The sequence below is a fragment of the Muscardinus avellanarius genome, assembly GCF_963383645.1.
Source record: "Muscardinus avellanarius genome assembly, chromosome: 10".
In the NCBI taxonomy this organism is placed as follows: Eukaryota; Metazoa; Chordata; class Mammalia; order Rodentia; family Gliridae; genus Muscardinus; species Muscardinus avellanarius.
The window spans coordinates 18339145-18364325 of record NC_137796.1 but is presented as its reverse complement, the minus strand read 5'-3'; the positions used below and the strand labels follow the sequence as shown (position 1 = coordinate 18364325).

At 50.0% G+C, this 25181-nt stretch overlaps 2 protein-coding genes across 2 annotated transcripts in view; one reads left to right on the top strand and one right to left on the bottom strand.

The window, feature by feature from the left end:
- TSNAXIP1 (translin associated factor X interacting protein 1) overlaps window positions 1-10581 on the top strand; it is a gene marked incomplete at its 3' end in the record, with an annotated part of 102981 nt that extends 92400 nt beyond the window's left edge. Inside the window, exons 2-15 of the mRNA XM_080703488.1 lie at window positions 1333-1427; window positions 1583-1709; window positions 4075-4168; window positions 5905-6101; window positions 6428-6563; window positions 7243-7412; window positions 7494-7653; window positions 7730-7860; window positions 8016-8141; window positions 8286-8438; window positions 8564-8673; window positions 9812-9938; window positions 10033-10139; window positions 10341-10581. Of these exons, the coding sequence (XP_080559614.1) occupies window positions 1339-1427; window positions 1583-1709; window positions 4075-4168; window positions 5905-6101; window positions 6428-6563; window positions 7243-7412; window positions 7494-7653; window positions 7730-7860; window positions 8016-8141; window positions 8286-8438; window positions 8564-8673; window positions 9812-9938; window positions 10033-10139; window positions 10341-10581 (1968 nt within the window). The 5' untranslated portion in view covers window positions 1333-1338. The remainder of the gene's footprint in view (window positions 1-1332; window positions 1428-1582; window positions 1710-4074; window positions 4169-5904; window positions 6102-6427; window positions 6564-7242; window positions 7413-7493; window positions 7654-7729; window positions 7861-8015; window positions 8142-8285; window positions 8439-8563; window positions 8674-9811; window positions 9939-10032; window positions 10140-10340) is intronic.
- A 1123-nt stretch (window positions 10582-11704) lies between these two features.
- On the bottom strand, window positions 11705-19251 carry CENPT (centromere protein T; the record flags this gene model as incomplete). The annotated part of the gene is made up of 13 exons (XM_080703487.1): window positions 11705-11831; window positions 11910-12014; window positions 12100-12276; window positions 12833-12926; window positions 13147-13236; window positions 13511-13711; window positions 14798-14946; window positions 15105-15141; window positions 15269-15405; window positions 15523-15619; window positions 15723-15810; window positions 15928-16018; window positions 19139-19251. The coding sequence occupies 13 exons, from the start codon at window positions 19249-19251 to the stop codon at window positions 11705-11707; spliced, it is 1506 nt and encodes a 501-aa protein (XP_080559613.1).
- Between the last annotated feature and the right edge of the window lie 5930 nt (window positions 19252-25181).

The window sequence follows — 25181 nt, the reverse complement described above, 5'->3', positions numbered from 1 at the left end:
TTTCCAGCCAGGCGTGGTGGCGTATGCTTGTAATCCCCGTGCTTGGGAGGCAGAGACAGGAGGATCACGCAGGTTCAAAGCCAGCCACACTGGCTTCAGAGACCCTGTTTCCAAATAAAAAAGTATAAAATAGGTCTGGGAGCGTAGCCCATGGGAGTGTAGCCCGGAGGTAGAAGGGCTTCCAGGAACACCAGTACCACCGAAAAATAAATAAATAAATAAATAAATAAATAAATAAATAAATAAATAAATAAAAAGAGACCCTGTTTCCAAATAAAAATATAAAATAGGTCAGGGCGTGTAGCCTGGAGGTAAAAGGGTTCCATCCTCAGTACCACCAAAAAAAAAAAAAAAAAAGAATAGAAAATAGGGCATGGGGTGTAGCTCAGAGGTAGAATGCCTCTGGGTTCCACCCTCTGTACCACACACACACACAAAAAAAAGCTGTTTGAATCAGGCATGGTGGTGCATGATTGTAATCCCAGTACTTGGGAGGCTGAGAGGAGGATCACAGGTTCACAGGTTCATGGCCAGCCTCAGCTACGTAGTAAGGCCCTCCACAACTTAATGAGACTGTGTTTCAAAATAAAGAATAAAAATAGGACTAAGGAGCCGGGCGTGGTGGCGCACGCTTATAATCCCAGCATTCGGGAGGATGAGACAGGAGGATCGTGGTTCGCAGATAGCCTCAGCTACTACTTAGTGAATCCCTTTACAACTCAGTGAGACCCTGTTTCAAAATAAAGAATAGCTGGGCATGGTGGTACATGCTTGTAATCCCAGTACTTGGGATGCTGAGACAGGAGGATCGCGCAGATTCGAAGCCAGCCTCTGCTGGTTTAAGAGACCTTGTTTCCAAGTAAAAAATATAAAATAGGTCTGGGAATGTAGCCCAGAGGTAGAAGGTCCCTGGGTTCCATCCCCAGTACCAGCAACAAAAAAAAAAAAAAAAAAATAGGGCAACGGGTGTAGTTTGGAGGTCGAATGCCGCTGGGTTCCATACCCAGACCTGCAATAAATAAATAAAATTTAAAAAAGAATAAAAAAGTAAAGAATAAAAAAATAGGGGTGGGCATCTAGCTCAGAGGTAGAATGTCCCTGGGTTCAATCCCCAGTACCACACATACACACACAAAAAAAATAGGACAAGGGTTGTAGCTTGGTGGTAGAGTACCTCTGGGTTCAACCCCCAGTACCAGGGGGAAAAAAAAAAGATATTTGTAAAACAAAACAAAACACCAGGCATGTGGGAGGAGGGATGGAGAGGAACTTTAAGAAGAGGAGTAATGTCGCCATAGTAACCCTACACGCCTCTTCCTGAAACCCTTGCAGTTCTCCATGGGTGGCCACCTGTCCCCATGGCCCACACACACCAGTGGCCAGACCTTTCTGCGCAATCGAAAACCATGTTCATATGACTGCCGGAAGTGAGTTACGTAAGCCAGGGTCAGCCCAATGGCGGGTGGACTTGTACAGACCAGGCCTTGGGCTGGCAGGAGAGGCAGAGGTGTGTGCTGCCCCAGATCAAAGGTACAAGAACCTGTGGGATGCTGGTGACATCTCAATGCACTGTCCCCTGCAGTATCTTCCAGCAGAATCCCCTGGGCGCCGCCAAGCCCAGGTACCTGGAGCACCTAGAGAACTACCTACGTAAGGAGCTCCTCCTGCTGGACGTGGGCACAGATTCGGCTCAGGAGCTGAGGCTGCAGGTCAGAGCCACTGACTGCGCACCCACAAGAGTGGGAGGGAACTCCCCCTAGCAGTACCAAGCATAGCACAGCAGACCTTCAGGGGCACTGTCCTCTCCAGCCCTTCTGGGTCTCCTTCCCTGCAGAGACACATGTCTCACAACAATGCCAGTGAGTGGGCAAGGCTGTGGCATAGAACCCAAACTCCTGAGACTAGAGTTTCCTCATCCCTCCATCCTCTGCACCCAGGATGGGGCTATTGCACATTTATGAAGAATGAGGAGAGAGAGATGGGTCTAGACGCAACTCAGATTCTGGTACATATTAGGGAGGAGCTCAAATAGGGATTATGACAGGGATTCTCTGGCTTCTGACCCAGTTATGACTGAAGCATATACTGTGTGCCAGGCCCTGGGCATAACCCTACAATCAGAAGTTACCTCACTAACAAGGAAGCAGAAACTTAAAGGCATCTACCTAGGAAACAGTGGGGTTTGGATTCAGAGCCAGGGCTTATTCTGAAGCCCAGGCTTATTCCAGTGAGCAATTCTGTCTCAAACATTTCCCAGGAAGCCAGGCATGGTGGAGCATGCTTGTAATCCCAGCGCTTGGAAGGCTGAGACAAGAGGATCGTACAGGTTCAAAGCCAGCCTCAGCTCTTAGTGAGGCTCTCAGCAACTTAGTGAGACCCTGTTTCCAAATAGAGTATAAAATAGGTCTGAGAGGATAGCCTGGAGGTAGAAAGCCCCTGGGTTCTACCCTCAGTATCACAAAAAAAAAAAAAAAAAAAAATTCTCAGGAAGCCAGGCATGGTGACACACACTTGTAATCCCAGTACTTGGGAGGCTGAAACAGGAGGATCAAAGGTTCACAGCCAGCCTCAGCTATGTAGGCCTTCTGCAACTTAGTGAGACTCAGTTTCCTAATAAAGAATAAAAAAATAGGGAGCCGGGCGTGGTGGCGCACGCTTGTAATCCCAGCATTTGGGAGGCTGAGACCTGGAGGATCGCGGTTCGCGGACGGTCTCAGCTACTTAGTGAGGCCCTCTGCAACTCAGTGAGACCCGGTTTCAAAATAAAGAATAAAAAATAGGACAGGGGGTGTATCTCGGAGGTCAAATGCCCCTGGGTTCCATCCCCAGACCCGCAAAAAAAAAAAAAAAAAAGAATAAAAAATAGGGCTAGGGCTGTAGCTCAGGCATAGAATGCCCCTGGATTCCATTCCTAATACCACACAAAAATAATTCTGGGTAGCTGGGCATGGTGGTACATGCCTGTGATTCCAGTACCTGGGAGGCTGAGACAGGAGGATCATAGATTTGAGAACAGTCTTAGCCTCAACAGTGAGGCTCTCAGCAATTTAGAGACCCTGTCTCAAAATAAAAAATAAAATAGGTTTGAGGGTATAGCTCAGAGATAGAATGGCGCTGGGTTCAATCCTCAGTACCAAAAAAAATTTTTTTTCCTGTATCTGCAAGTCAAGAGGTCACATCTGAATGCCCCCTCCAAAAAAAAAAAATATTCTGTGTTTAAATTGCATAAGAAACCATACCTCACTGGGTATGATGACATACACCTACAATCCCAGTATTTAGGAAGCTGAGACAGGAGAATCACAGGTTCCAAAACAGCCTTAACAAGTAGTGAGACTCTCATCAACCTAGCAAAACTCTGTTTCAAAATAAAAATAAACGTGTGGTATGGTAGTGCACACTTGTAATCTCAGTACTTGGGAGGCTAAGACAGGAAGATTGCAGGTTTGCAGCCAGCCTCAGCTATTTAGTGAGGCCCTCTGCAACTTAGTGATCTTGTTCAAAATGAAGAGTAAAAAATAGGGCTGGGGATGCAGCTCAGAGATAGAATGCCCCTGGAATCCATCCCCAATACTGCAAGAAAATAAAAATACTAAAATAAAATAGGGCTGGGGCGTGTAGCTCAGAGGTAGAATGCCCTTGGGTTCAATCCCCATTACCACACACACACTCACACACAAACACACCTTGAGGCCAAAATGTAAGGCTAGAACCTTCAATCTCCTATTCCCATCAGGCTTTGAAATGGGGGGGGGGGTTTGCAGGGAAGAGGCCAATGGATGCAGGGTCTGGAAGGCAAATGACTGGCTGCCTGGGGGGCTCAGACAGGAATCGGGAGTGTCTGGCCCATGATGGCTTGCCAGCCTCAGCTACAGCACCGGCAGAGGCATCCAGGCACTGCTGCCCAGCGGCGTGCACTGTGGAAGTGCTGGGTGGTACGAGCCTGGGGCTCTGGCAGGGGTTACCAGGCAGCCTCATGCATGAGCACCTCTGTGCCCAGTAAAGAAAAACACAGGTCCCCACTGAGGGTGGTAACTATGGGCCAAGAAGTGACAGGTTCCTTTTTCTTACCAGCCTTACAGAGAGATCTTTGAGTTCTTCATAGAGGATTTCAAAACATACAAGCCACTGCTCTCCTCCATCAAGAATGCATATGAGGTGATGTTGGGTAAGAACACAGCTCCACTCCCGGACCCAGCCTGGAATGGATGCAAAGCAGCCGCAGCCTATTCTGACGTTCTGGGGCTCCACCGCAGGGCTGGGGCAGCTTCTAACTGAGCTTTAGGTCACTTTTTGCATGCACTATTGTGTGATAGGGCACTTCAACTCCTCCTGTCCTTGAGAAACATGCTGGGGCAGTATCTGCAGGAAATATAGAGAACCCCAGGAGCAAGCACCTCTGGGAAGTGGGAAGGCTCCCCAACTGGGCTCCAGAGGGACAAAGCAGGCTGTGGCTACAGGACTAAGGTGTAGAAGAGATCTCAGTCCACCTCTGGATTCTGCCCCTGCTTTAAAAGCAGATGTGGAGCTGGGCATGGCGGCACATGGTTGTAATCCCAGTACTGGGGAGTCTGAGACAGGAGGATCACAGATTTGAAGACAGCCTTGACAATTTAGTGGGGCCCTCTGCAACTTAGTGAGACTCTGTTTTCAAATAGGAAATAAAATCGGTCTGGGAGTATAGCTCAGAAGTAAAATGCCTCTGGGTTCAATCTCCAGTGCCCCCCCACAAATAGATAAAAATTAAAAATAAATAAATAAACAATAGAAAGCCGGTATAAAGGCTGAGTGTGGTGGCCCACGCTTGTAATCCTAGTACTTGGGAGGCTGAGACAGGAGGATCGTGGTTCACTGACAGCCTAAGCTACTTAGTGAGGACCTTTGCAACTCAATGAGAGACCCTGTTTCAAAATAAAGAATAAAACATAGGACTGGGGAGGCTGAGACAAGAGGTTCTGGGTTCATGGCCAGCCGTAGCTACTTAGTGAGGCCCTTTGCAACTCAGTGAGACCTGGTTTCAAAATAAAGAATAAAAAATAGGGGTGGGCGTGCAGCTCAGAGGTAGAATGCCCCTGGGTTCCATCCCCAGTACTGCAAAATAAATAAATACAAATAAATAAATAATAAAAAGTAAAAAAGTAGGGCTGGGGACATAGCTCAGAGGTAGAATCCCCCTGGGTTCCATCCCCAGCACTACAAAAAAGGAGGAAGAGGAGGAGGAGGTGGAGGAGCAGCAGCAGCAGCAGCAGCAGCAGCAGCAGCAGCAGCAAGCCTGGCATCTTTGTGCATGCTTGTAATCCCAGTATTTGGGAGGCTGAGAGAGGAAGTCACAGGTTTGAGGACAGCCTCAGCAATATAGTGAGGCTCTCCTCAACTTAGTTAGACCTTATTCAAAATAAAAAAAAGGCCGGGCGTGGTGGCTCACACTTGTAATCCCAGCATTTGGGAGGCTGAGACAAGAGGATTGTGGTTTGAAGATAGCCTCAGCTACTTAATGAAGCCCTTTGCAACCCAGGCTCCATTTCAAAATAAAGAATAAAAAATAGGGCTGTGAGTGTAGCTTGGAGGTAGAATATCCCTGGGTTCTATCCCCAGTACTGCAATAAAATAGGTCTGAGAGCTGGGTGTGTAGCTCAGAGGTAGAAGGTTCCTGGGTTTAATCCCTAGTACCAAAAAAAAAAAAAAAAAAAAAAAAAAAAAAAAAAAAAAAGAAAGAAGAAAGAAAGAAAAGAAAAAGAAAACAAGTGTGGAAGGTCAGCCTCAAGCAGGAGCCATGTGTTTGAACAAGGTAAACATAGAATTCCTGGGGTTTGTAAGTGATGGATACTTACCCATAATCTTAGGATCTGTGTTTCCAGGCTGTTTCATGGCTCCAAAGGCCCTCTCCCACCTACCCCTACTTAGCCCACCAAAGGGAGAAGATTCGAGCCCTGGAGCCCCTGAAGGCCAAGCTCGTCACTTTGAATGAAGACTGCAACGAGCGGATCATGGCCATGAGAGCTGAGGAGAAGTACGAAATCTCCCTGCTCAAGAGAGAGAAGATGAATTTGCTAAAACTCATTGACAAAAAGAATGAGGAGAAGATCTCATTGCAGAGTGAGGTGAATGGAAGTGGTATGCTGACCAAGGCCCTGAATTTCTGCTCCAGCCCCACCCTCAGGGTGACCTTGGAGGCTACCCCTAATCCCACCTCCCTTGGAATGACACAGAGCCACCCCCTCTCCCCAGAGCCCCTGCTTCCTCCACTCTGCCCTGCTGCGGTGCTCAGCACAGGTTCACAAGGGGAAGCACTGACACCTTGCTGGGTTCTCAGGAAGGGCCACTTCTTCTCCACCTTTCCTGTTCCTAAGCCGAGGGGTCATCCAGCAGCCATTCCACCCTGTGTTGAGTAGCTGCCAAGGGTTCAGAGGCAGCGACCCTCCCACAGGTATCTAAACTGAGGAAGAACTTGGCCGAGGAGTACCTGCACTACCTTACTGAGCGAGATGCTCGCAAGGTCCTCATCGGAGACCTGAATGAGCTGCGGTACCAGCGGGAAGACATGTCACTTGCCCAGTCCCCAGGTAACCTGAGTTAGGTTGTTAGGTTTCTGTTCTTTCTCCCAAGAAGCTGGAGACATCTAACTTTCACCATTCATCCCAGGCATTCAACAATTTCATATTGACTCATTCCTTTTTTTTTTTTTTCTTTTGTAGTACTGGGAGTGGAACCCAGAGGCTTTCTACCTCAGGACTTTACTCTCAGACCTATTTTATGTTTTATTTGGAAACAGAGTCTCACTAAGTTGGTGAGAGCCTCACTAAGTAGCTGAAGCTGGCTTTGAACCTGTGTGATCCTCTTGTCTCAGCCTCCCAAGCGGGGGGATTACAAGCGTGCGCCACCACGCCCGGCCCCTATTAACGCATTCTGTGTCCATACATAGTGAGAGATGTCCCAACTAGCAGCTAGGGCTGTGGGTCTCTGAGCAGGACTGAGAATCATAGGGTCTTTAAGTAGGAAAGTAACACTGCTGGCAGCTGAGGCAGCCACAACTCCCTGAGGACCGGACAGGCCTGGTACCCCATGTCCTGGACTTCTCTGCTTATACCTAAACCCTTAGGCTGGTAGCACTGCGGACAAGACCCAGGGTATCTGAGGCAGAGAGAACAGAAGAACCGTGGATAGTCCCCAAGGGATACTCAACCCAGCCCTGGGCTACAGGCCCCAGAGCCAGGGTGACAGAGGCTGGTGGGTCCCTGGCAGGAGTCTGGGGGGAGGACCCCGTGAAGCTAGCACTGGCGCTGAAGATGACCCGGCAAGACCTGACCCGCACACAGATGGAACTCAACACCATGAAGGCCAACTTTGGAGATGTGGTACCCAGGAGGGACTTTGAAATGCAGGAGAAGACCAACAAGGATATTCAAGAGCAGGTGCTGGTGGACGGGCAGGGCCAGACACAGTAGGGCAGGGCCAGGCAGGTGGGTGTCTAGGACCAATCACCTTGTCCACAGCTGGACAGCCTGAGAGCCGACTATGAAGAAGTCCGGAAGGAGCACGAGATACTGCTGCAGTTGCACATGAGCACGCTGAAGGAACGAGACCAGTTTTTTTCTGAGCTGCAGGAGATCCAGCGTACCTCCACACCACGACCCGACTGGACCAAGTGTGAAGGTACTGATGGCCGTTGGGGCTGTAGGGCCTGATGAGGGGCATGGGCTGGGCTCCAGCTCCCTCTCCCCATCTGCAGAGGTGGTGTCCGGGGGCCCAGATCGCTGGCACATGCTGGCTGAGGGCAAGAACAGCGACCAGTTGGTGGATGTGCTACTGGAGGAGATTGGCGAGGGCCTGCTCCGGGAGAAAGACTTCTTCCCCGGTCTGGTAGGGAATCCCTGAGTGGGAGGCCTGGGCCCAGAGTCATAACAGTTAGGCCTTGCAGCTGAAGCTGAGCTGCTAGGGAAGCATCTAATGCACCCCCTTGCTTGGAAGTGGGGCCACAGAGGGGCCCAGACACGAGCTGACCCACTGCCTTCCAGGGTTATGGGGAAAGCATTCCTCCTTTCCTTCGATATGATGGCCCTGTGGAGAACAAGAAGCCAAGCAAGAAGGAAGTGGTAAAACTCCTCAAGGACGCCTGGAAGGAACGCCTAGCACAGGAGCAGGTCAGCTCTCACCAGTCTCGGTGACTTAGCTTAGCTTTCAGATCAAGTCCTCTAGGGGGCCCCTTTGTGGTGCTGGGGAATAGGGAGAGGGCCAGCTGACCCTGGGGCAAGCTAACCAAGCATCCTCTTCTCCACCTCCCACAGAAAGAGAAGTTTCCAGATTTCTTCTTCAATTTCCTAGAGCGTCGCTTTGGGCCCAGTGATGCCATGGCCTGGGCTTATACTATTTTTGAAAATATCAAGCTCTTTCACACCAATGAGGTCATGAGTCAGTTCTATGCAGTCTTGATGGGAAAGGTAAGCTTGATCCTCGCCCATACCTGCTCCCCTCATGGACACAGAGGGGCCTTTGACCCCAGAATAGCCCAGCTCTGCCCCCACCACTCCAGAAAGCAAGTAAGTGAATGTCTCCCTTCCTACAGAGGTTGGAGAATGTGTACATCAACCAGAAGGAAACAATAGCCCACCTGCTAAAGGAGATGACAAATCTTGACACTCAGAATGAGGGGCTAATAACGATAGAGCAGTTCAGGTGAGAGGCCAGCCCAGGCCACCCCAAACTCCAGCTCATCACCTCTGGCCAGGCTCCCAGGAAGCATGGAGGGAAAGGCCACAGCCTCTAAGCTTGCTGTCTTTCTTTTTTCTTTCTTTCTTTCTTTCTTTCTTTCTTTTTTTTTTTTTTTTTTTTTTTTTTTTTTTTTTTTTTTTTTGGTGGTACTGGGGTTCCTGAAAGCCCTTGTATGCCTGGGCTATACTCCCAGACCTATTATATATATATTTTTTTTATTTGGAAACAGGGTCTTGTAAGCCAGCAAGGCTGGCTCCGAACCAGCGCCATCCTCCTGTCTCCGCCTCCCAAGCACGGGGATTACAAGCGTGCGCCACCATGCCCGGCTAAGCTTGCTGTCTTTCTAAACATCAGTGGGAGCCAGGCGTGGTGGCGCACGCTTGTAATCTTAGCTTTTGGGAGGCTGAGACCTCACATTTCGCAGATAGCCTCAGCTACCTAGTGAGGTCTTCTGCAACTCAGTGAGACCCAGTTTCAAAATAAAGAATAAGAAATAGGGAAGCCGGGCGTGGTGGTGCACACTTGTAATCCCAGCATTCGGGAGGCTGAGCCTTCTGGATTGCGGTTTGCGGACAGACTCAGGTACTTAGTGAGGCCCTCTGCAACTTAGTGAGACCCTGTTTCAAAATAAAGAATAAAAAACAAAAGGGCTGGGGGTGTAGCTCGGAGGTCAAATGCCCCTGGGTTCCATCCCCAAACCCACACACACACAAAAAAAATTAGGGCAGGAGGTATAGCTTGGAGGTTGAATGCCCCTGGGTTCCATCCCCAGACCTGCAAAAATAAATAAAAATAAAAATAAACATCAGTGGATCAGTGGGGATGGCAGAGGAGGATGTGGGAGCCAGGTGTGGTGGTGCACATTTGTAATCCCAGTATTTGGGAGGCTGATATAGGATCACAAGTTTGAGGAGAGCCTCAGAAAGTAGTGAGACTCACCAACCTAGGAAGACCTTGTTTCAAAATAAAAATATAGGGATGAGAGTATAGCTTGGAGGTGAATGCCCCTGGGTTCAATCGCCAGTACCAAAAAACAGCTTTGTGGGGACACAGGTGGGCAGCCTCAGCCAGTCCCCAACTTGGCCCTCTTGTCTCTTCACAGTACCGTTCTCAAGACTACCTTCCCCCTCAAGAAGGAAGAACAAATTCAGGAGCTGATGGAGGCAGGGGGCTGGCATCCCGAGAACAGTGGTGCAGACTTGTTCAACTACCGTCCGTTGTTTGTGGAGGTGTGTGGGGGCCCAGGAGCTTGCCCAGCCCTTGCCGTAGCCTTGACTGGACCCTGGTCAATGTGGCCTCACTCTGCTTTGTGCCCCCTCCCAGAATGAGGAAGGCCAAAATGAGCCTTTTGTGCAAAGGGTATGGGAACAATACCTGGAGGAGAAGGATGCGTACTTACAAGATATAAAGCAGGAGCTAGCCCTGGACCTGTGAGTGACCCTGGGCCCCAAAGGTTCACTTGGCCACTGGCGAGTCCCAAAGCAGGGCAAGTCCCACAGGGTGGCGTCTTGGGCCCTTGGGTCTCTGTGCATTCTGTAGGATACTATAAATGTTTACATGTGGCAGAAAGGAGGGCACCTTAAGAGTCTGTGCTAGGGAGGATTCAAGCCAGTTTTTTTTTTATGGGGTAGGCAAGATGAGGTGACCCTACCTAAGCTGCGTTTGGCCATAATGACTGCTGATCCCAGCCTGGACAAGCAGACTTTGAGTACCTACCTGAGCCAGGCCTTCCAGGTCCCTGTGTCAGAACTGCCAGAGGAAGGTGACGAAAAGGAGCAGACCATTGTGATACTGCTCAGGACTGCACTGGAACAGCTTCAGGTGGCTGATGTCAAGCGCATGGGGCCTCGGGAGCCAGAGACTATAATCTAGGATTGGCACGTGCAGCATGGTAACCCAATGTTTCGTATAAAAACGTTTGAACCCATATTATTTCTTTTTCTTTTGGTAGCACTGGGAATTGAATTCAGGGGTGTTTTACTACTGAACTATACCCTAGCCTTTATTTTATTTTGCAGGTCTGGGGATGGAACCCAGGGACAGCCTACCTCCGAGCTACACCCCCTGCCCTGTTTTTTATTCTTTATTTTGAAACAGGGTCTAAGTTGCAGAAGGCCTAAGTAGCTGAGGCTGTCCAAGAACTGCGATCCTCCAGTCTCTGCCTCCCAAATGCTGGGATTACAAACATGTGCCACCACCACACCCAGCTCTAGCCTTATTGTTTTTGTGGTATTGGGATGGAACCCAGGGACATTCTACCTCTGGGATACACCCCCAGCCTTATCTTGAAACAGGGTCTCACTAAGTTGCTAAGCCTATCCTTGAACCTGTGATCTTCCTGTCTCAGCCTCCCAAGTACAGGGATTACAGGCACCACCATGCCAGGCTGTTTTTTTTTTTTTTAAACAGGGTCTCACTATGCTAAATTATTGCATGCTGGCCTTGAACCTGCGATCCTCCTGTCTCAGCATCCCAAGTACTGGGATTATAGGTGTGTGTCTCCTTGTCCAGTTGAGCCCTGACCATTTCCCAGGCTATCCTAGGAAGTCAGGTGATAAGGGGAAGAGAATATGAGCTGAGCTCAGAACCAGAACATGCACCAAAAATCACAATAGTGTTTAAGATTATTTGTTTATTTGTGGTACTTGGAATGGAACCCAGGGCATTCTACCTCCAAGCTATACCCCCAGCCCGATTTTTTTTTTTCAGTACTGGGGATGGAACCCAGGGACATTTTACCTCCGAGCTATACCCCTAGCTCTATTTTTTATTCTTTATTTTGAAACAGGGTCTCACTGAGTTGCAAAGGGCCTCACTAAGTAGCTGAAGCTGTCTGTGAACCGGGATCCTCCTGTCTCAGCCTCCCGAATGCTGGGATTACAAGCCTGCACCACCACGCCTGGTTCTGTGATATTTTATTGATGCTCGGGAACCTGGAGGACTATGTGGTGATAAGGGGCCCCAGGTAGGGGACAGGGCAAGTGTGGAGGCCTGGTCAGTACTGGGCAGGGAAGACAGAATTGCCACTGAATGCACAGGGGATGAGCAGCTGCCGGTACTCCAGGGGTAGGTGCCGTTCCACGAGCACGTGCAGTGAGACTTGGTTCGTGATCAGGCCCTGGCTGCAACAGAGGAAGAGAGGGGCAGATGGAGTCAGGGCCAGAACTCCCACACCCAGCCTCACTTTTTGCCTAACTCACCGCCGCATCAGCAGCTCCAGGTCTTCTGGCCCCACAGTCTTGCGGCCAGCATGAGCAGCAAATACCTCTAGGTCATTGCAAAGGTGCTGGAAATACTTGTCTAGGCTGCCAAGGTTAAGGTAGAGCAGACTCAATAGTCCATTCATACCCTGAAAGGCTCTTCTCCCCACCCGGGGTGTCCAGGACTCACCACTTCTCCACTATCTCAATAGCCTTCTTCTCCATGGGCATCTTAGCATAGAAGCTAAAGAGTTTCACATAGTGGCTCAGTCCAGCCTTGTAGGGATCTTGACGGGGCCTGGAGCGAGTAGTTCGGGACTTGGGGGGAAGCCTGGCCAACACAGGCTCCAGAGTCTCTGAAGACAAGCTGGGGGCAAGAATAGACATAGGTGGCTACACTGCTACTTGAGGAGGTCCCTATTCAAGGACAAGTCCTGCTGGCTTCTGCTAAACTGGGCCCGTGTGCCCTTTAGTCAGCATGACCCAGCAATTCTGTCTACTGAGGGGCAGTGCGGTCAGGGAGGCACACAGAAGCCTGGTCTTTCCTTGGGACCCTATTCCTCCAATCTGGACACAATGTTCTAGTCTAGCCTCATATACACTGGCACTTGCTCAGGTCTGTTATGCTAAGGCCTCAGAATGGATATTCGATCTCTCCTCAGGAGTCCATCACTGCCTCTTCCAGGAAGCCTTCTCTGACTAGATACTGCCCTAGCCATTTCCCCTCACCCCAATTCCTCTATGTTCCTAGAGGGAGGCACCAGGATGACAGACATGCCCGTGGGGAGCATGCTGCAGCCCAGCTTAGGCTGCTGTTCTGTGTAATCATCTGCATACCTGTGGAAAGGGATGACTATGTGCATGAAGTGCCCAATGTCAACCTCCATGCCTTCCCCCTTCCCAGGAGGCCCAGGAGATCTTACACTGCAGTGCTAGGCGGTGGGGCCGGTTCAAGAAACTGATGTGGTCGCTTGGCTTGTAGCAACTCAGCAGTGCTGGAGGCCAGTTCTGGACTTGCTGCAGAAAAAGGGCAGGGTCCCGGGATTCAGGCTTGACCCATCTCGCCCACCCATCCATGTCTCCTTTCTGAAAGGTCTTACCTAGCTCCAGCCAAGCAAGTGCCCCTCAGTATCTCCCTACCACTGCCAGTACCCAGAAACCCAGGCAAGCCCCTCTGTGTGCCAGGGCCTGGGCACAGTTGTCACCACTCACCCACTGACTTCTCTGGGCCTTTTACCTGGCCTGCCAGAGGTGTTCTCATCCCCTGAAGATTCTTCTGGCTCTTTGGCCTCCACAGTCCCCTGGGATCCCTCAGCTTCTGTCATCTCTGGAGGAGCAGCAGGCAAAAACTGTAGCCCCAGCAAGGGTACGGATAGAGTAGCAAAGCCAGCCCCACTCATGGAGAAGAGACTGAGCCACAGGCAGCTGCTGAGCACTGATCTGGAATGCCCTGGCCCAACACTGACTCTGCTCACGGTAGAGGAGGATCTCCAGCAGGGGGCCTCTGGGGCAAACAGCTCTAGGGCTTGAGGCAAGAAAACCACCAGTGCCAACCTGTTCAAACTAAGCTTGGCTCCAGGCCACCTGTCCCTGTAACTCACCCTGGCTCTGCAGCCCAGGTCCAGGGCTCTGTTTCCTGTGACCCACGGTCCTCTCAGCATCTTCAGCCACAGTGTGGAAGGGGTGGGGCAAAGAGAGATGCACACTGGGGAAGCAGTCAACCAAGGGCTGTGAGAACGGCTGAGTGTCCTCCATCACAGTGTCCACTGACCGAGTAGCAACAGGGGTTCTGAGACTGTCACCTGGAGATCAGGGGCCAGCTGGTGCTTAGTGTATTTTATTCCAAGTCAACCTGATGATACCCAGACTAGCTAGGGCCTATGCAACAGGCCCAGGGCCTGCCTTGCTCCTGAATGATCTTCAGAGAGTGACGACCTGCACTATCAACCTCATCTCCCTCCCACAGATCCTCTTGCTTACCGTCCTGCTCCTTAGCCTGGCATTCCTAGGCCTCCGCGGCTCGCTGCCTGCAACTCTGTACCCACACCTATACTCTCAACTCCTCTGCCCAGAACTCTCTTTCTCCCCTGGTGAATCTGACTTGTCTTCTGGAATCAGGCTCCCAGGTCAGCTCTACCTGGTCAGCTGACCATAAAACCTGGTCTCTCAACCTTCCAAAAACTTTTACCCATCAAACCACATTCCTGGCCGGGCATGGTGGCGCACGCTTGTAATCCCCACGCTTGGGAGGCAGAGACAGGAGGATCGCGCAGGTTCGAAGCCAGCCGCGTGCGCTGGCTTAGGAGACCCTGTTTCCAAAATGAAAATGTAAAAATAGGTCTGGGAGTGTAGCCCGGAGGTAGAAGGGCTTCCAGGAACCCCAGAACCAGCAAAAAAACCCCAAAAAACCCACATTCCTTTCCTACCCTCAGCCCTCAAGGTCAAGGATATGAGGGCCCGGAAGAAACAGGCACTAAGACTCACCAAGGCCAAGGGCACCTTGTGAAAAGAAACTAGAAATTCTTCCTAGACCAACTGGTTAGGCTCATACAATCTTTGACACCACCAAGAGGGGTACAAACTTGGACTTAAGAGCCCTTCCTGAAGCTGGGCGTGGTGGCGCACGCTTGCAATCCCAGCATTCGGGAGGCTGAGACCTGGAGGATCGCAGTTCACAGACAGCCTCAGCTACTTAGTGAGGCCCTCAGCAACTCAGACCCGGTTTCAAAATAAAGAATAAAAAATAGGGCAGGGGGTGTAGCTCAGAGGTCAAATGCCCCTGGGTTCCATCCCCAGACCCACACACACACACAAAAGAGCGAGTCCTTCCTATCTGTCATGGGGGTACCTTCCCACAGAGGCTAGAAGGGGAGAAAACCTCAACTTACCAGGAGGAGCCGAGGCTAAGGAATTATCTTGCAGATCCTGTAAAAGGGCACCCACATCTACAGCCCGGCGGGTTAGTGGTCTGCGGGCCAAACCAGGTTTCCTCACTGACTGTGGCTGAAGAGGCGTATCAAAGATCAGGTCAAGGGAGCTGGTGGGAGAGGGAAGTCAGGTGCCTGAAGCCCAGTTTGCCCAAAGGGTTTTCCCGTTTGCCCTAGGGCTCCCAGAACACAATAAGCCAGTTTCCATCAGTTAACACCTCCCTCCCCAAGCCTCTGCCCCACCAGCCCCTGGAACAGCGAACAGCACCTGGTGAGGGATGAGGCCTCAGCATTCCCAGGAGGCTCTGTCAGTGACCAGGAAAAGGGCGTAAAAAGAAGAAACCATGGTGAGTTACCCAGGTCCACGAAACCCTCTCTCAGACCACCTCAGCCTCTCCAGAGCACAGCAACAAGTAGTCTCCTAGGCCTCACCCTGGGGGAGAGGCAGCCCCTGGTCCACTTCCTGCTGAAACACGGACAATCTCAGCCTCTGCTTTCTCCTGCCAGGGACTGGCAGACCTGGAGCCATGGTTGTTGGGGAGTTGAGTTCTGGAAGCTGCAGCTCCAAGCTATAAGGGCAAATCTGATGTCAGGCAGTCCAGAAAGCCCAGTTCTGGCTTGTGGGGCCCTGAAGAGGCTCCCAGGCCAGAACTACCCAACAGCCCATGAGGGGATCCACTGTGTACCTGCCCCGACTGCTTTCCCGCCTGGAGTGCTGATCCACCGGGGGTGCTGCCACTGGCCTCGCCACTGACTCTGGCATCAGGACAGAAGACTCTGGGGCTACAGAAATACCAAGAGGGTGGGATCAACAAGACACGCTGCCCAGTGAGGGACACCATAGGATTGGCGCTTAGCTCTGAATGGCAGGCCAGCACCCACTCACCAGTTAGTAGGATATTCTTTAACAGAGTTCGGGGTGTCTGTTCCTCCAGATGTCCACCGGCTTGAACACGGGTCAACCTGCCAACAGACTAAGGGTGAAAGCACCATGCCATCAGCCTGTTCTTTTGCCTTAAGGTTCCCTCAAGGTGGGCTCTAGGGCAGAAACAAACCTCAGGGCCCCAGTGGTCCATGGACTGGACACTTACCCTGCCTCCTTGAGAATGCCGTCTGGTAGTCACCTTTGTTTGGCTACTCAGTCTCCTGGAGGAAGGTGTTTTAGGCAGGGCTCTCTGGGCACTGTGTAAAGACCAATGGCCTTGAAAGTTACATAGTGTAGTGGAGGTGACAGGCAAGAGGTTGAAGAGAGATGTCTTCACCAGGGTTCTTGGCCTAAAGCCCTTTTCCTTCAGGGACAGGAACCCAGAAACCACTTGTGCCTTAGGCACTTGTGCCCTTTCCCAGCCCGTGTCGTGGATGAAGGGGAACTAGGAATATATGGGAAGAGAGGGACTATGATCGACCCAGCCAGAAAGGGGAGTTGAAGGCCTCACAGAGGTGACTTTAGCAGAATCATAAAGGACAAGTAGGGGCAGGTGCAGTGGTGCACACCTGTAATCCCAGTGACTCAGGAGGCCAAGGCAGGAAGATGCTTGTAATCCCAGTACTTGGAAGGCCAAGATAGGAGGATCACAGGTTCACAGCAACCTTGTGAGGCCCTCTGCAACTTAGTGAGACCCTGTTTCAAAATAAAAAATAAGCCAGGCGTGGTGGCGCACGCTTGTAATCCCAACATTTGGGAGGCTGAGACTGAAGGATCGCGGTTCACAGACAGCCTCAGCTACTTAGTGAGGCCCTCTGCAACTCAGTGATACCCGGTTTCAAAATAAAGAATAAAAAAAAAAGGGCAAGGGGTGTAGCTCAGAGGTCAAATGCCCCTGGGTTCCATCCCCAGGCCCGCAAAAATAAATAAATAAAAATAATAAAATTGGGCTGGGGGTGTAGGTCAGAGGTAGAATGTCCCTGAGTTCAATCCTCAGTACCAAAAAAAAAAAAAGGGAAAAAAAGGCCTCCTCAATACCACACAAAACAATAACAAAAAAAAAAAAAGGGAAAAAAAAAAGGCAGCCTCAGCAAAACCTTGTCTCAAAAAATAAAAAAGGGCTAGGCATGGTGGTGTACACCTGTAATACTAGTATTTAGGAACCTAAGACAGAAGGATTGCAAATTCAAAGCCAGGCCAGGCGTGGTGGTGCACGCTTGTAATCCCCGCACTTGGGAGGCTGAGACAGGAGGATCAATCACACAGGTTTGAAGCCAGCCTCAGCAACTTAGTGAGGCTCTCAGCAACTTAGTGAGACCCTGTTTCCAAATAAAGTTATAAAATAGGTCTGGGAGTATAGCCTGGAGGTAGAAAAGCACCTGAGTTCCATTCCACAAAATTAAACAAACAAACAAACTAGGGCTGAAGGTATAGCTCAGATGTAGAATGCCCCTGGATTCAACCCCCAGCACCATAAAAAAGTGTTATATGCCTATAATCCCGGTACTTGAGAAGCTGAGACAGGAAGATCCCAGATTCAAGATCTGGCCTCAGCAATTTAGCCCAGGTCATTCTACCTCTCAGCTACACCCCCAGCTCTATTTTTTATTCTTTACTTTGAAACAGGGTCTTACTGAGTTGCAAAGAGCCTCACTAAGTAGCTGAGGCTATCCGTGAACTGCGATCCTCCTGTCTCAGCCTCCTGAATGCTGGGATTACAAGCGTGCGCCACCACGCCTGGCTCTTATTTTTTATTTTGAAACAGGGTGTCACTAGCTGAGGATATTGCTAAATTGCTGAAACTGGTCTCTGATCTGTGACCCTCATTTCTCAGCCTCCTAAGTGTTAGGATTATAGACATGCACCACCATGCCCTGCTACCCCCAGCCCTTTTCATTTTGAAACAGGGTCTTGCTAGGTTGCTGAGGGGTTTCCCTAAGTTCCTGAGGCTGGTCTCAAGCCTGGAACCCTCTTGTCTCAGCCTCCCAACTACTGGGATTACAGGTATACACCACCATCCCTGGCTTTTTTAATCCTTTCAAATACATATCAGGGTGTGACAGCAATCCCCACATGGTTCACTCCATCCCTGTTCCTAGAGTCTGGTTCCTCGTGTAGCCCCATAAGCGTTTTCTGGGCACTACTCCTACCTCAACATTCATCTAGAACCTATCATGAATGACTTCCCACTCCTTTATTTTTATTTTTTGTGTGGTACTACGGGTTGAGCCCGGGGCATTCTATCCCTGAGCTACATTCTCAGGGCTATTTTATTTTTATTTTGAAGCAGGATCTCACTAAGTTGGTGTGTCTCACTACTTGCTGAGGCTGTCCTTGAATTTGCGATCTTCTTGTCTCAGCCTCCCGAGTACTGGGATTACATGTGTGGGCCACCACGCCTGGCTCCCACTCTGTTTATGTATTAATATTTGGCAGTACTGGAGAGAGACTCAGGGGAGTTCTGTCTGCACAGTGTCCTAACCCCCAGCCCTGTTTTCTATTCTATATTTTGAAACAGGGTCTCACTGAGTTACAAAATGCCTCACTAAGTAGCTGAGGCTGGCCCCGAACCCGGATCCTCCTGTCTCAGCCTCCCAAATGCTAGGATTACAAGAGTGCACCACCACGCCTGGCTTCCTTTATTTATGTAGGGATACTCAAGGGTATTCTACCTCCGAGCAACACCTCCACCCCTCTTTATTTTTATTTTGAAAAAGGGTCTTGCTATATGTTGCTGAGGCTGTCCTTGAACCTGGGGGATCCTCCTTTCCGAGCCTCTCAAATACTGGCATTACCGGCAGGCGCCACCACACCCAGCACTGACCACTGCTCTATACAGAAAATGATTACACAGTTTTAGAAGGGAAAATGCCCGTTTCAGAAGCCTCTGATTCATGAGCTCACCATGGCCCTCCCGGAGACACTCCCACCAAGTCAGAACAAATTTCTGCTCCCTAGTAAAGCATTTTTCCAGATTCTGATTTCTGCGCAGGATTGCTCTCTAGCTATTTTCCCGTCTCCCAACTGGGAATCACAGACTGAGTAGGGCTGAACATGCGAGGGAAAGATGGGTACCACCTAGGAGGCAGGCGCAGGTGTCTGGACACCCCCTGGGCTGGTTTGGGCGAAACAACTTTGAGAACAGAGCCCTTATCCTGCGCCTCCAGAGGCCGAAGACTCAAGCGCTTGGAGCTTGGGCTTGGCGGAGCTGCCCGGAGCTCCAGTGGTGAGGGCACAAACAGCCGAGCGGAGATCTTTTAGGTGAGTGGAGCCAGTTCCTCTCTGAGACATAAATTTCTCCCAACAGGGCTGACGCTGGCTCCCTCCCAGACCCCACTCCCAGTCCTTCTACTTGCTCAAGCATCGCCCTCCCGTACCCGGCCTGGGCGCTCCGGGGTCGTCGCGGAGTGCGCAAGTCCGCTGTGTCCAGCACGCGCCGCAGCAGCGTGCGCGTCGTAGGCTCGCTGTCAGAGACGTTGCCGTCCGCCATCCTGCCAGCCGCCGCCTCTCCCAGCCGCCCAGCTAGCAGCAGGCCGCGCGTTCCCGCCGCCACGTTTAAGGCAGCTCTCGCGATGCGCCGCACAGCCCCACGGGAGTGGTAGTTTTCGCGCTACCGCGAGGCGCCGTTCACAGCTTAGGACTACAAACGCCGCCCTGGGAGGTAGCCTGACCAAGTGCAAGGCGAGGCAACTGTTTGCAATCAATCTAAATCTAGGTTTCCTCACCTGTAGGTTATTATTATTATTTTTTTGTGATTCAGTGAATTAATGCTTAATTCAGGGTCTGGTGCATAATAAGCCAGGGCATCAAAAGAATGCATTCTACCTCTGAGCTAGACATCTCTATTTTTTCTTTTTTGTTGCGGTATTGGGGATTGAACCCAGGGGTGTTCTACCTCCGAGCTACACCCCTACCCCTATTTTTAACTCTTTACAGGGTCTTACCGAGTTGCAAAGGGCTCCACTAAGTAGCTGAGGTTGTCTGCGAACCAATATCCTCCTTTCTCAGCCTCCCAAATGCTGTCATTACAAGCGTGCACCACGACGCTCCGCTTCTATTTTGTTTTTATTTTGAAACAACCTTGCCAAGTTACTGAGAAGCCTCGAACCTATAATCCTCTTGTTTCAGCCTCCCAAGTAAAGGGATCAACAGACAATCACCACGACACCAGGCTTCCAGGCTTTTTTATTTTTTTGGTTATAGGGATTGATGCCAAAGGGTATTCTACCTCTGAGTTATACCCAAAACCCTACTTTATTTCATTTTAGTGTTACTGAGGATTGAACCCAGGGGCATTCTACTCAGTCTAATTTTTTTCTTCAATACTGAGGATGGCACCCAGGGGCATTCTACCTTCGAGCTACACCCCCAACCCTATTTTTTTTTTTTTCCAGGTCTGGGGATTGAATCCAGGGGCATTCGACCTCCGAGCTACAACCCCTGCCCTATTTTATTTATTTATTTATTTAGGTGGTACTGGGGTTCCTGGAAGCCCTTCTACCTCTGGGCTACACTCCCAGACCTATTTTTATATATTTTTATTTGGAAAAAGGGTCTCTTAAGCCAGTGCGGCTGGCTTTGAACCTGCGTGATCCTCCTGTCTCCGCCTCCCAAGCGCTGGGAAAGCGCTGGGATTACAAGCGTGCGCCACCATCCCCGGCCCTATTTTTTATTCTTTATTTTGAAACAGGGTCTCACTAAGTTGCAGAGGGCCTCACTAAGTAGCTGAGGCTGTTCACGAACCGCGATCCTCTGGTCTCAGCCTCCCAAATGCTGGGATGACAAGCGTGTGCCACCTCCCGGCTTTCAGCCCTATTTTTTTATTCTTTATTTTGAAATAGGGTCTTCCTGAGTTGCAAATGGCCTCACTATGTAGCTAAAGCCGTCCACAAACCCAGATCCTCTTGTCTCAGCCTCCCAAATGTTGGGATTACAAGTGGGCATCACCATGCCCAGCTCCCCCAGTCTAATTTTATTTATTTTCTTTCTTTTTCTTTTTTCCTGTACTGGGGATGGAACCCAGGGGCATTCTACCTCCGAGCTGTATCCCCAGCCATATTTTTTATTCTTCTTATTTTGAAACAGGGTCTCGTCTCACTAAGTTGCAGAGGGCCTCACTAAGTAGCTGAGGCTGGCCACAAACCTGCACTCCTCCTTCTCAGCCTCCCAAGTACTGGAATTACAAGTGAGCACCACGCACCTGGCTAAGACCTTGCTTCAAAGTAAAAAATAAATCCAAGTGTGGAACCCAAGGGCATTCTACCTTCAAGCTACACCCCCAATCCTATTTTTTATTCTTTATTTTGAAACAGGGTCTCACTGAGTTGCAAAGGGCCTCACGAAGTAGCTGAGGCTAGCTTCGAAGCTGTGTGATCCTCCTGTCTCAGCCTCCTAAATGCTGGGATTACAAGTATGTGCCACCATGTCTGGCTTTAGTGTGTGTGTGTGTGTGTGTGTGTGTGTGTGTGTGTGTGTGTGTGGTACTGGGGATGGAACCCAGGGGCATTCTACCTTTGAGTTACATCCCCTGCCCTATTTTTTATTCTTTTTTTTTTTAACAGGTTCTCACTGAGTTGCAAAGGTCCTCACTAAGTAGCTGAGGCTGGCGGCAAAACTCCTGTCTCAGCCTCCCAAATGCTGGGATTACTAGCATGAGCCACTACACCTGGCTTATTTTTTTATTTTTATTTTATTTTATTTTATTATTTATTTGTTTATTTTTTGGTGGTACTGGGGATGGAACCCAAGGGGCTTCTACCTCCAGGCTACACTCCCAGACCTATTTTATATTTTACTTGGAAACAAGGTCTCTTAAACCTGCTGAGGCTGGCTTTACAAGCCTATGCTACCACGCCCGGCCATTTTATTTTATTTTTTCGGTGGTACTAGGGGTGGAACCCAGGGGTTTTTCTACGTCCGGGCTATAGGGCTATACTCCCAGACCTATTTTATTCTTTATTTGGAAACAGGGACTCACATCAAGTTGCTGAGAGCCTCACTAAGTTGCTGAAGCTGGCTTCGAACCTGTGTGATCCTCCTGTTTCAGCCTCCCAAGCACTGAGATTACAAGCGTGCGCCACCATGCCCGGCCTTTATTTTTTATTTTGAAATGGGGCCTTACTAAGTGGTGGAAGGCTTCACTAAATTGCTGAGTTAGCCACAAACTTGTGATCCTCCTGTCTCAGCCTCCCAAGTACTGGGATTACAGGCATGTGCCACTGCGCCCTGCTTATTTATTTATTTATTTATTTAGCGGTACTGGGGATGAAACCTCCAAGCTACAATCCCGGTCCTATTTTTTATTCTTTATTTTGAAACCAGGTCTCACTGAGTTGCAAAGGGCTTCACTAAGTAACTGAAGCTGTCCATGAACCGCAGGATCCTCCTGTCTCAGCCTCCCAAATGCTGGGATTACAAGCATGCGCCACCACGCCCTGCTAGAACCCAGGGGTATTTTACCTCCAAGGTACACCCACAGCCTTATTTATTATTCTTTATTTTAAAACAGGGTCTCACTAAGTTGCAGAGTGCCTCATTGAGTAGCTGAGACTGTCTGCGAACCCGTGATCCTCCTGTTTCAGCCTCCCAAATACTGGGACTACAAGCATGTGTCACCACACCCAGCTCCTATTTTATTTTATTTATTTATTTTTACAGTACTGGGGATGGAATCCAGGGACACAATACCTCCAAGCTACACCCCCAGCCCTATTTTTTAATCTTTTTATTTTTTGAAACAGGGTCTCACTGAGTTGTAAAGGGCCTTCCTAAGTAGCTGAGGCTGTCTGCGAACCTTGTTCCTCCAGTCTCTGTCTTCAGAATGCTGGGATTGCAAGTGTGCACCACCTTGCAGGGCCTCCTACTTATTTATTTATTTATTTATTTATTTATTTTTTGCAGTACTGGGGATGGAACCCAGGGGCATTCTACCTTCAAGCTCTACCCCCAGCCCAATTTTTTATTCTTTATTTTGAAGCAGGATCTGAGTTGCAGAGGGCCTCACTAAGTAACTGAGGCTATCCTTGAACCCTTATCATCGTCTCAGCCTCCCAAATGCTGGGATTACAAGCGTGTGTCACCACGCCCGGCTGCTCCTATTTTATTTTGAAATAGGATTTTCCTAATTTGATGAGGGCCTTACTAAATTGCAGAGGCTGGCCTCAAACCTGCAATCCTCCTGTCTCAGCTTCCCAAGTATTGAGATTATAGACATGCCACCATACCCAATTTGTAATATAGAACTCTGTGTGTGTGTGTGTGTGTGTGTGTGTGTGTGTGTGTGTGTATTCCCTAATTATACCCCCAAATCACTTTTATTTATTTGGAAACAAGGTGTTGCTAGGTTATTGAGGCCCTCACTAAATTGCTGAGGCTGTCACCAAACCTGTGATCTTCCTGTCTCAGTCTCTGAAGTATTAGGATTACAAGTGTGTGCCCTTCTCTCCCCTCCCCTGCTAGAGAACTACTTTTTTTTTCTTTTTTGTACTGGGGAAAGAACCTAGGATTCTGCCTCTGAGCTACACCCCCCAGCCCTATTTTATTTTAAAAAATTTTATTATTATTATTATTATTGTTATTATTATTATTATTATTATTATTATTATTATTTGTGGTACTGGGGATGGAACCCAGGGGCATTCTACCTCTGAGCCACAACCCAGCCCTATTTTTTATTCTTTATTTTGAAACAGGATCTCACTGAGTTGCAAAGGGCCTCACTAAGCAGCTGAGGGTATCTGAGAACTGCAGTTCTCCTGTCTCAGCCTCCAAAATGCTGGGATTGCAAGTGTGTACCACCATGTCTGGCTTCATTTTTTTTTTTTTTTTAATTTTGAAACGGATTAACTGAGTTACTAAGGTCCTCGCTAAATTGCTGATACTGGCCTTAGAACCTGCAATCCTACAGTCTCATCTTCCCAAGTATTGGGATTACAGGTTTCTGATATGCCCATCCTTTATTTATTTATTTATTTGTGGTACTGTGGGTGAAACCCAGGGGCTCTTTACTTCTAAGCTACACTCCCAGACCTATTTTATATTTTATTTGGAAACAGGGTCTCACTAAGTTGCTGAGAGCCTCACCAAGTAGCTGAGGCTGTCTCAGCCTCCCTAGTACTGGGATTATAAGCGTGCGCCACCATGCCCGGCTCTATCTCTTATTATTTATAGTACTGGGGATTGAACTCAGGTGCATTCTATCTCGAAATATACCCGCAGTCCTTTTTTTTATTCTTTTGTGTGTGTGTGTGTGTGGTACTGGGGGTTGAGCCCAGTAGTATACAACTTCCGAGCTACACCCCTAGTCTGATTTTCTTTAAAACAGAATCTTACTAGTTTGCAGAGGGCCTAAGTAGCTGAGGCTGGTTGGAACCTGTGATCCTCCTATCTCTCCCTCCCCAAATACTGGGATTACAAAAGTGTGTGCCACCAGGCCCGGCTTGTATCTCTGACTAGCCATTCTTTCGTGGATACTCACATCAATTATCCAAAAAGAGACCTTCATCCCTCTAGCTGGTCAGGCTCTTAGGGGAAGAGGGCAGGTGGTCCTGGCTCCCTGCAACTCCCTGTACTGTCAGGCAAACAGGCGCCCATTAGTGACTTAGTTTAGGTCAGCTTAGTGAGTTAATGAAGGATGGAGTCAAGAGAGAATCCAGTACAGAGAAAACGGTTCCTAAGCTGTCCTTCGGGACAGCAAGGCCCAGGTTTCCTCCTCCTCCTACTCGGCGTAACGCGGTCCACTCAAAGGCGCTCAGGGGCGAGCAAGGCTTCTGGTAGGCAGTACAACCGCACCCGAACCCTAGTCCGGTAACTCGACCTCTTTCTTAGGTGGCGCTCAGATACACAGCGGCGGAGTTCGCGCGAGGCGTCACGGGACTTGTAGTCTCTGTAGACTCACATAGCGCTTGCGCTCTGGTGAGATGCGCACGCCTCCCCTCCCCCTCCCTCCCCCATCGGGATTCTGTGTCCTTGCGAGAGACAGTTCATGCAACAACATCCTAACAAGCAGCAACACCCCTTTTTTCCATCGATGATAATCAGCGTCGGGAAGATAACCTATTCTGCAGGGACTGCAGCGGTACCCTGAAAAGCAGCCGGAATTAGCACGCCCCGCCCCGGAAGTGAGCGACGTCTAGCGCGGTGCATTGTGGGGGGCGTAGTCCTCCTTTCCAGGCGGTCCTTCGCGGCGTCCCCCCTGGCCGACTCCGCAGCGCAGGCGGACGGCCGCCGCGGCGCGGGCCGGCGGGAAGCATATTCTGGGCACGGGCGCCCGGCCGGGCCGGCTGTGCCCGGGGGCAGTAGTGTGCGGCTGCCCAAGGCCTCGCGCGGCGACGTCCGTCCAGGGGCTGGCGGCGGCGGACAGACTGGGCCGTCGAAAAGCTCCGGAGGCCGGTGGGCCGGGCCGAGTTGCGCGGCGCAGCC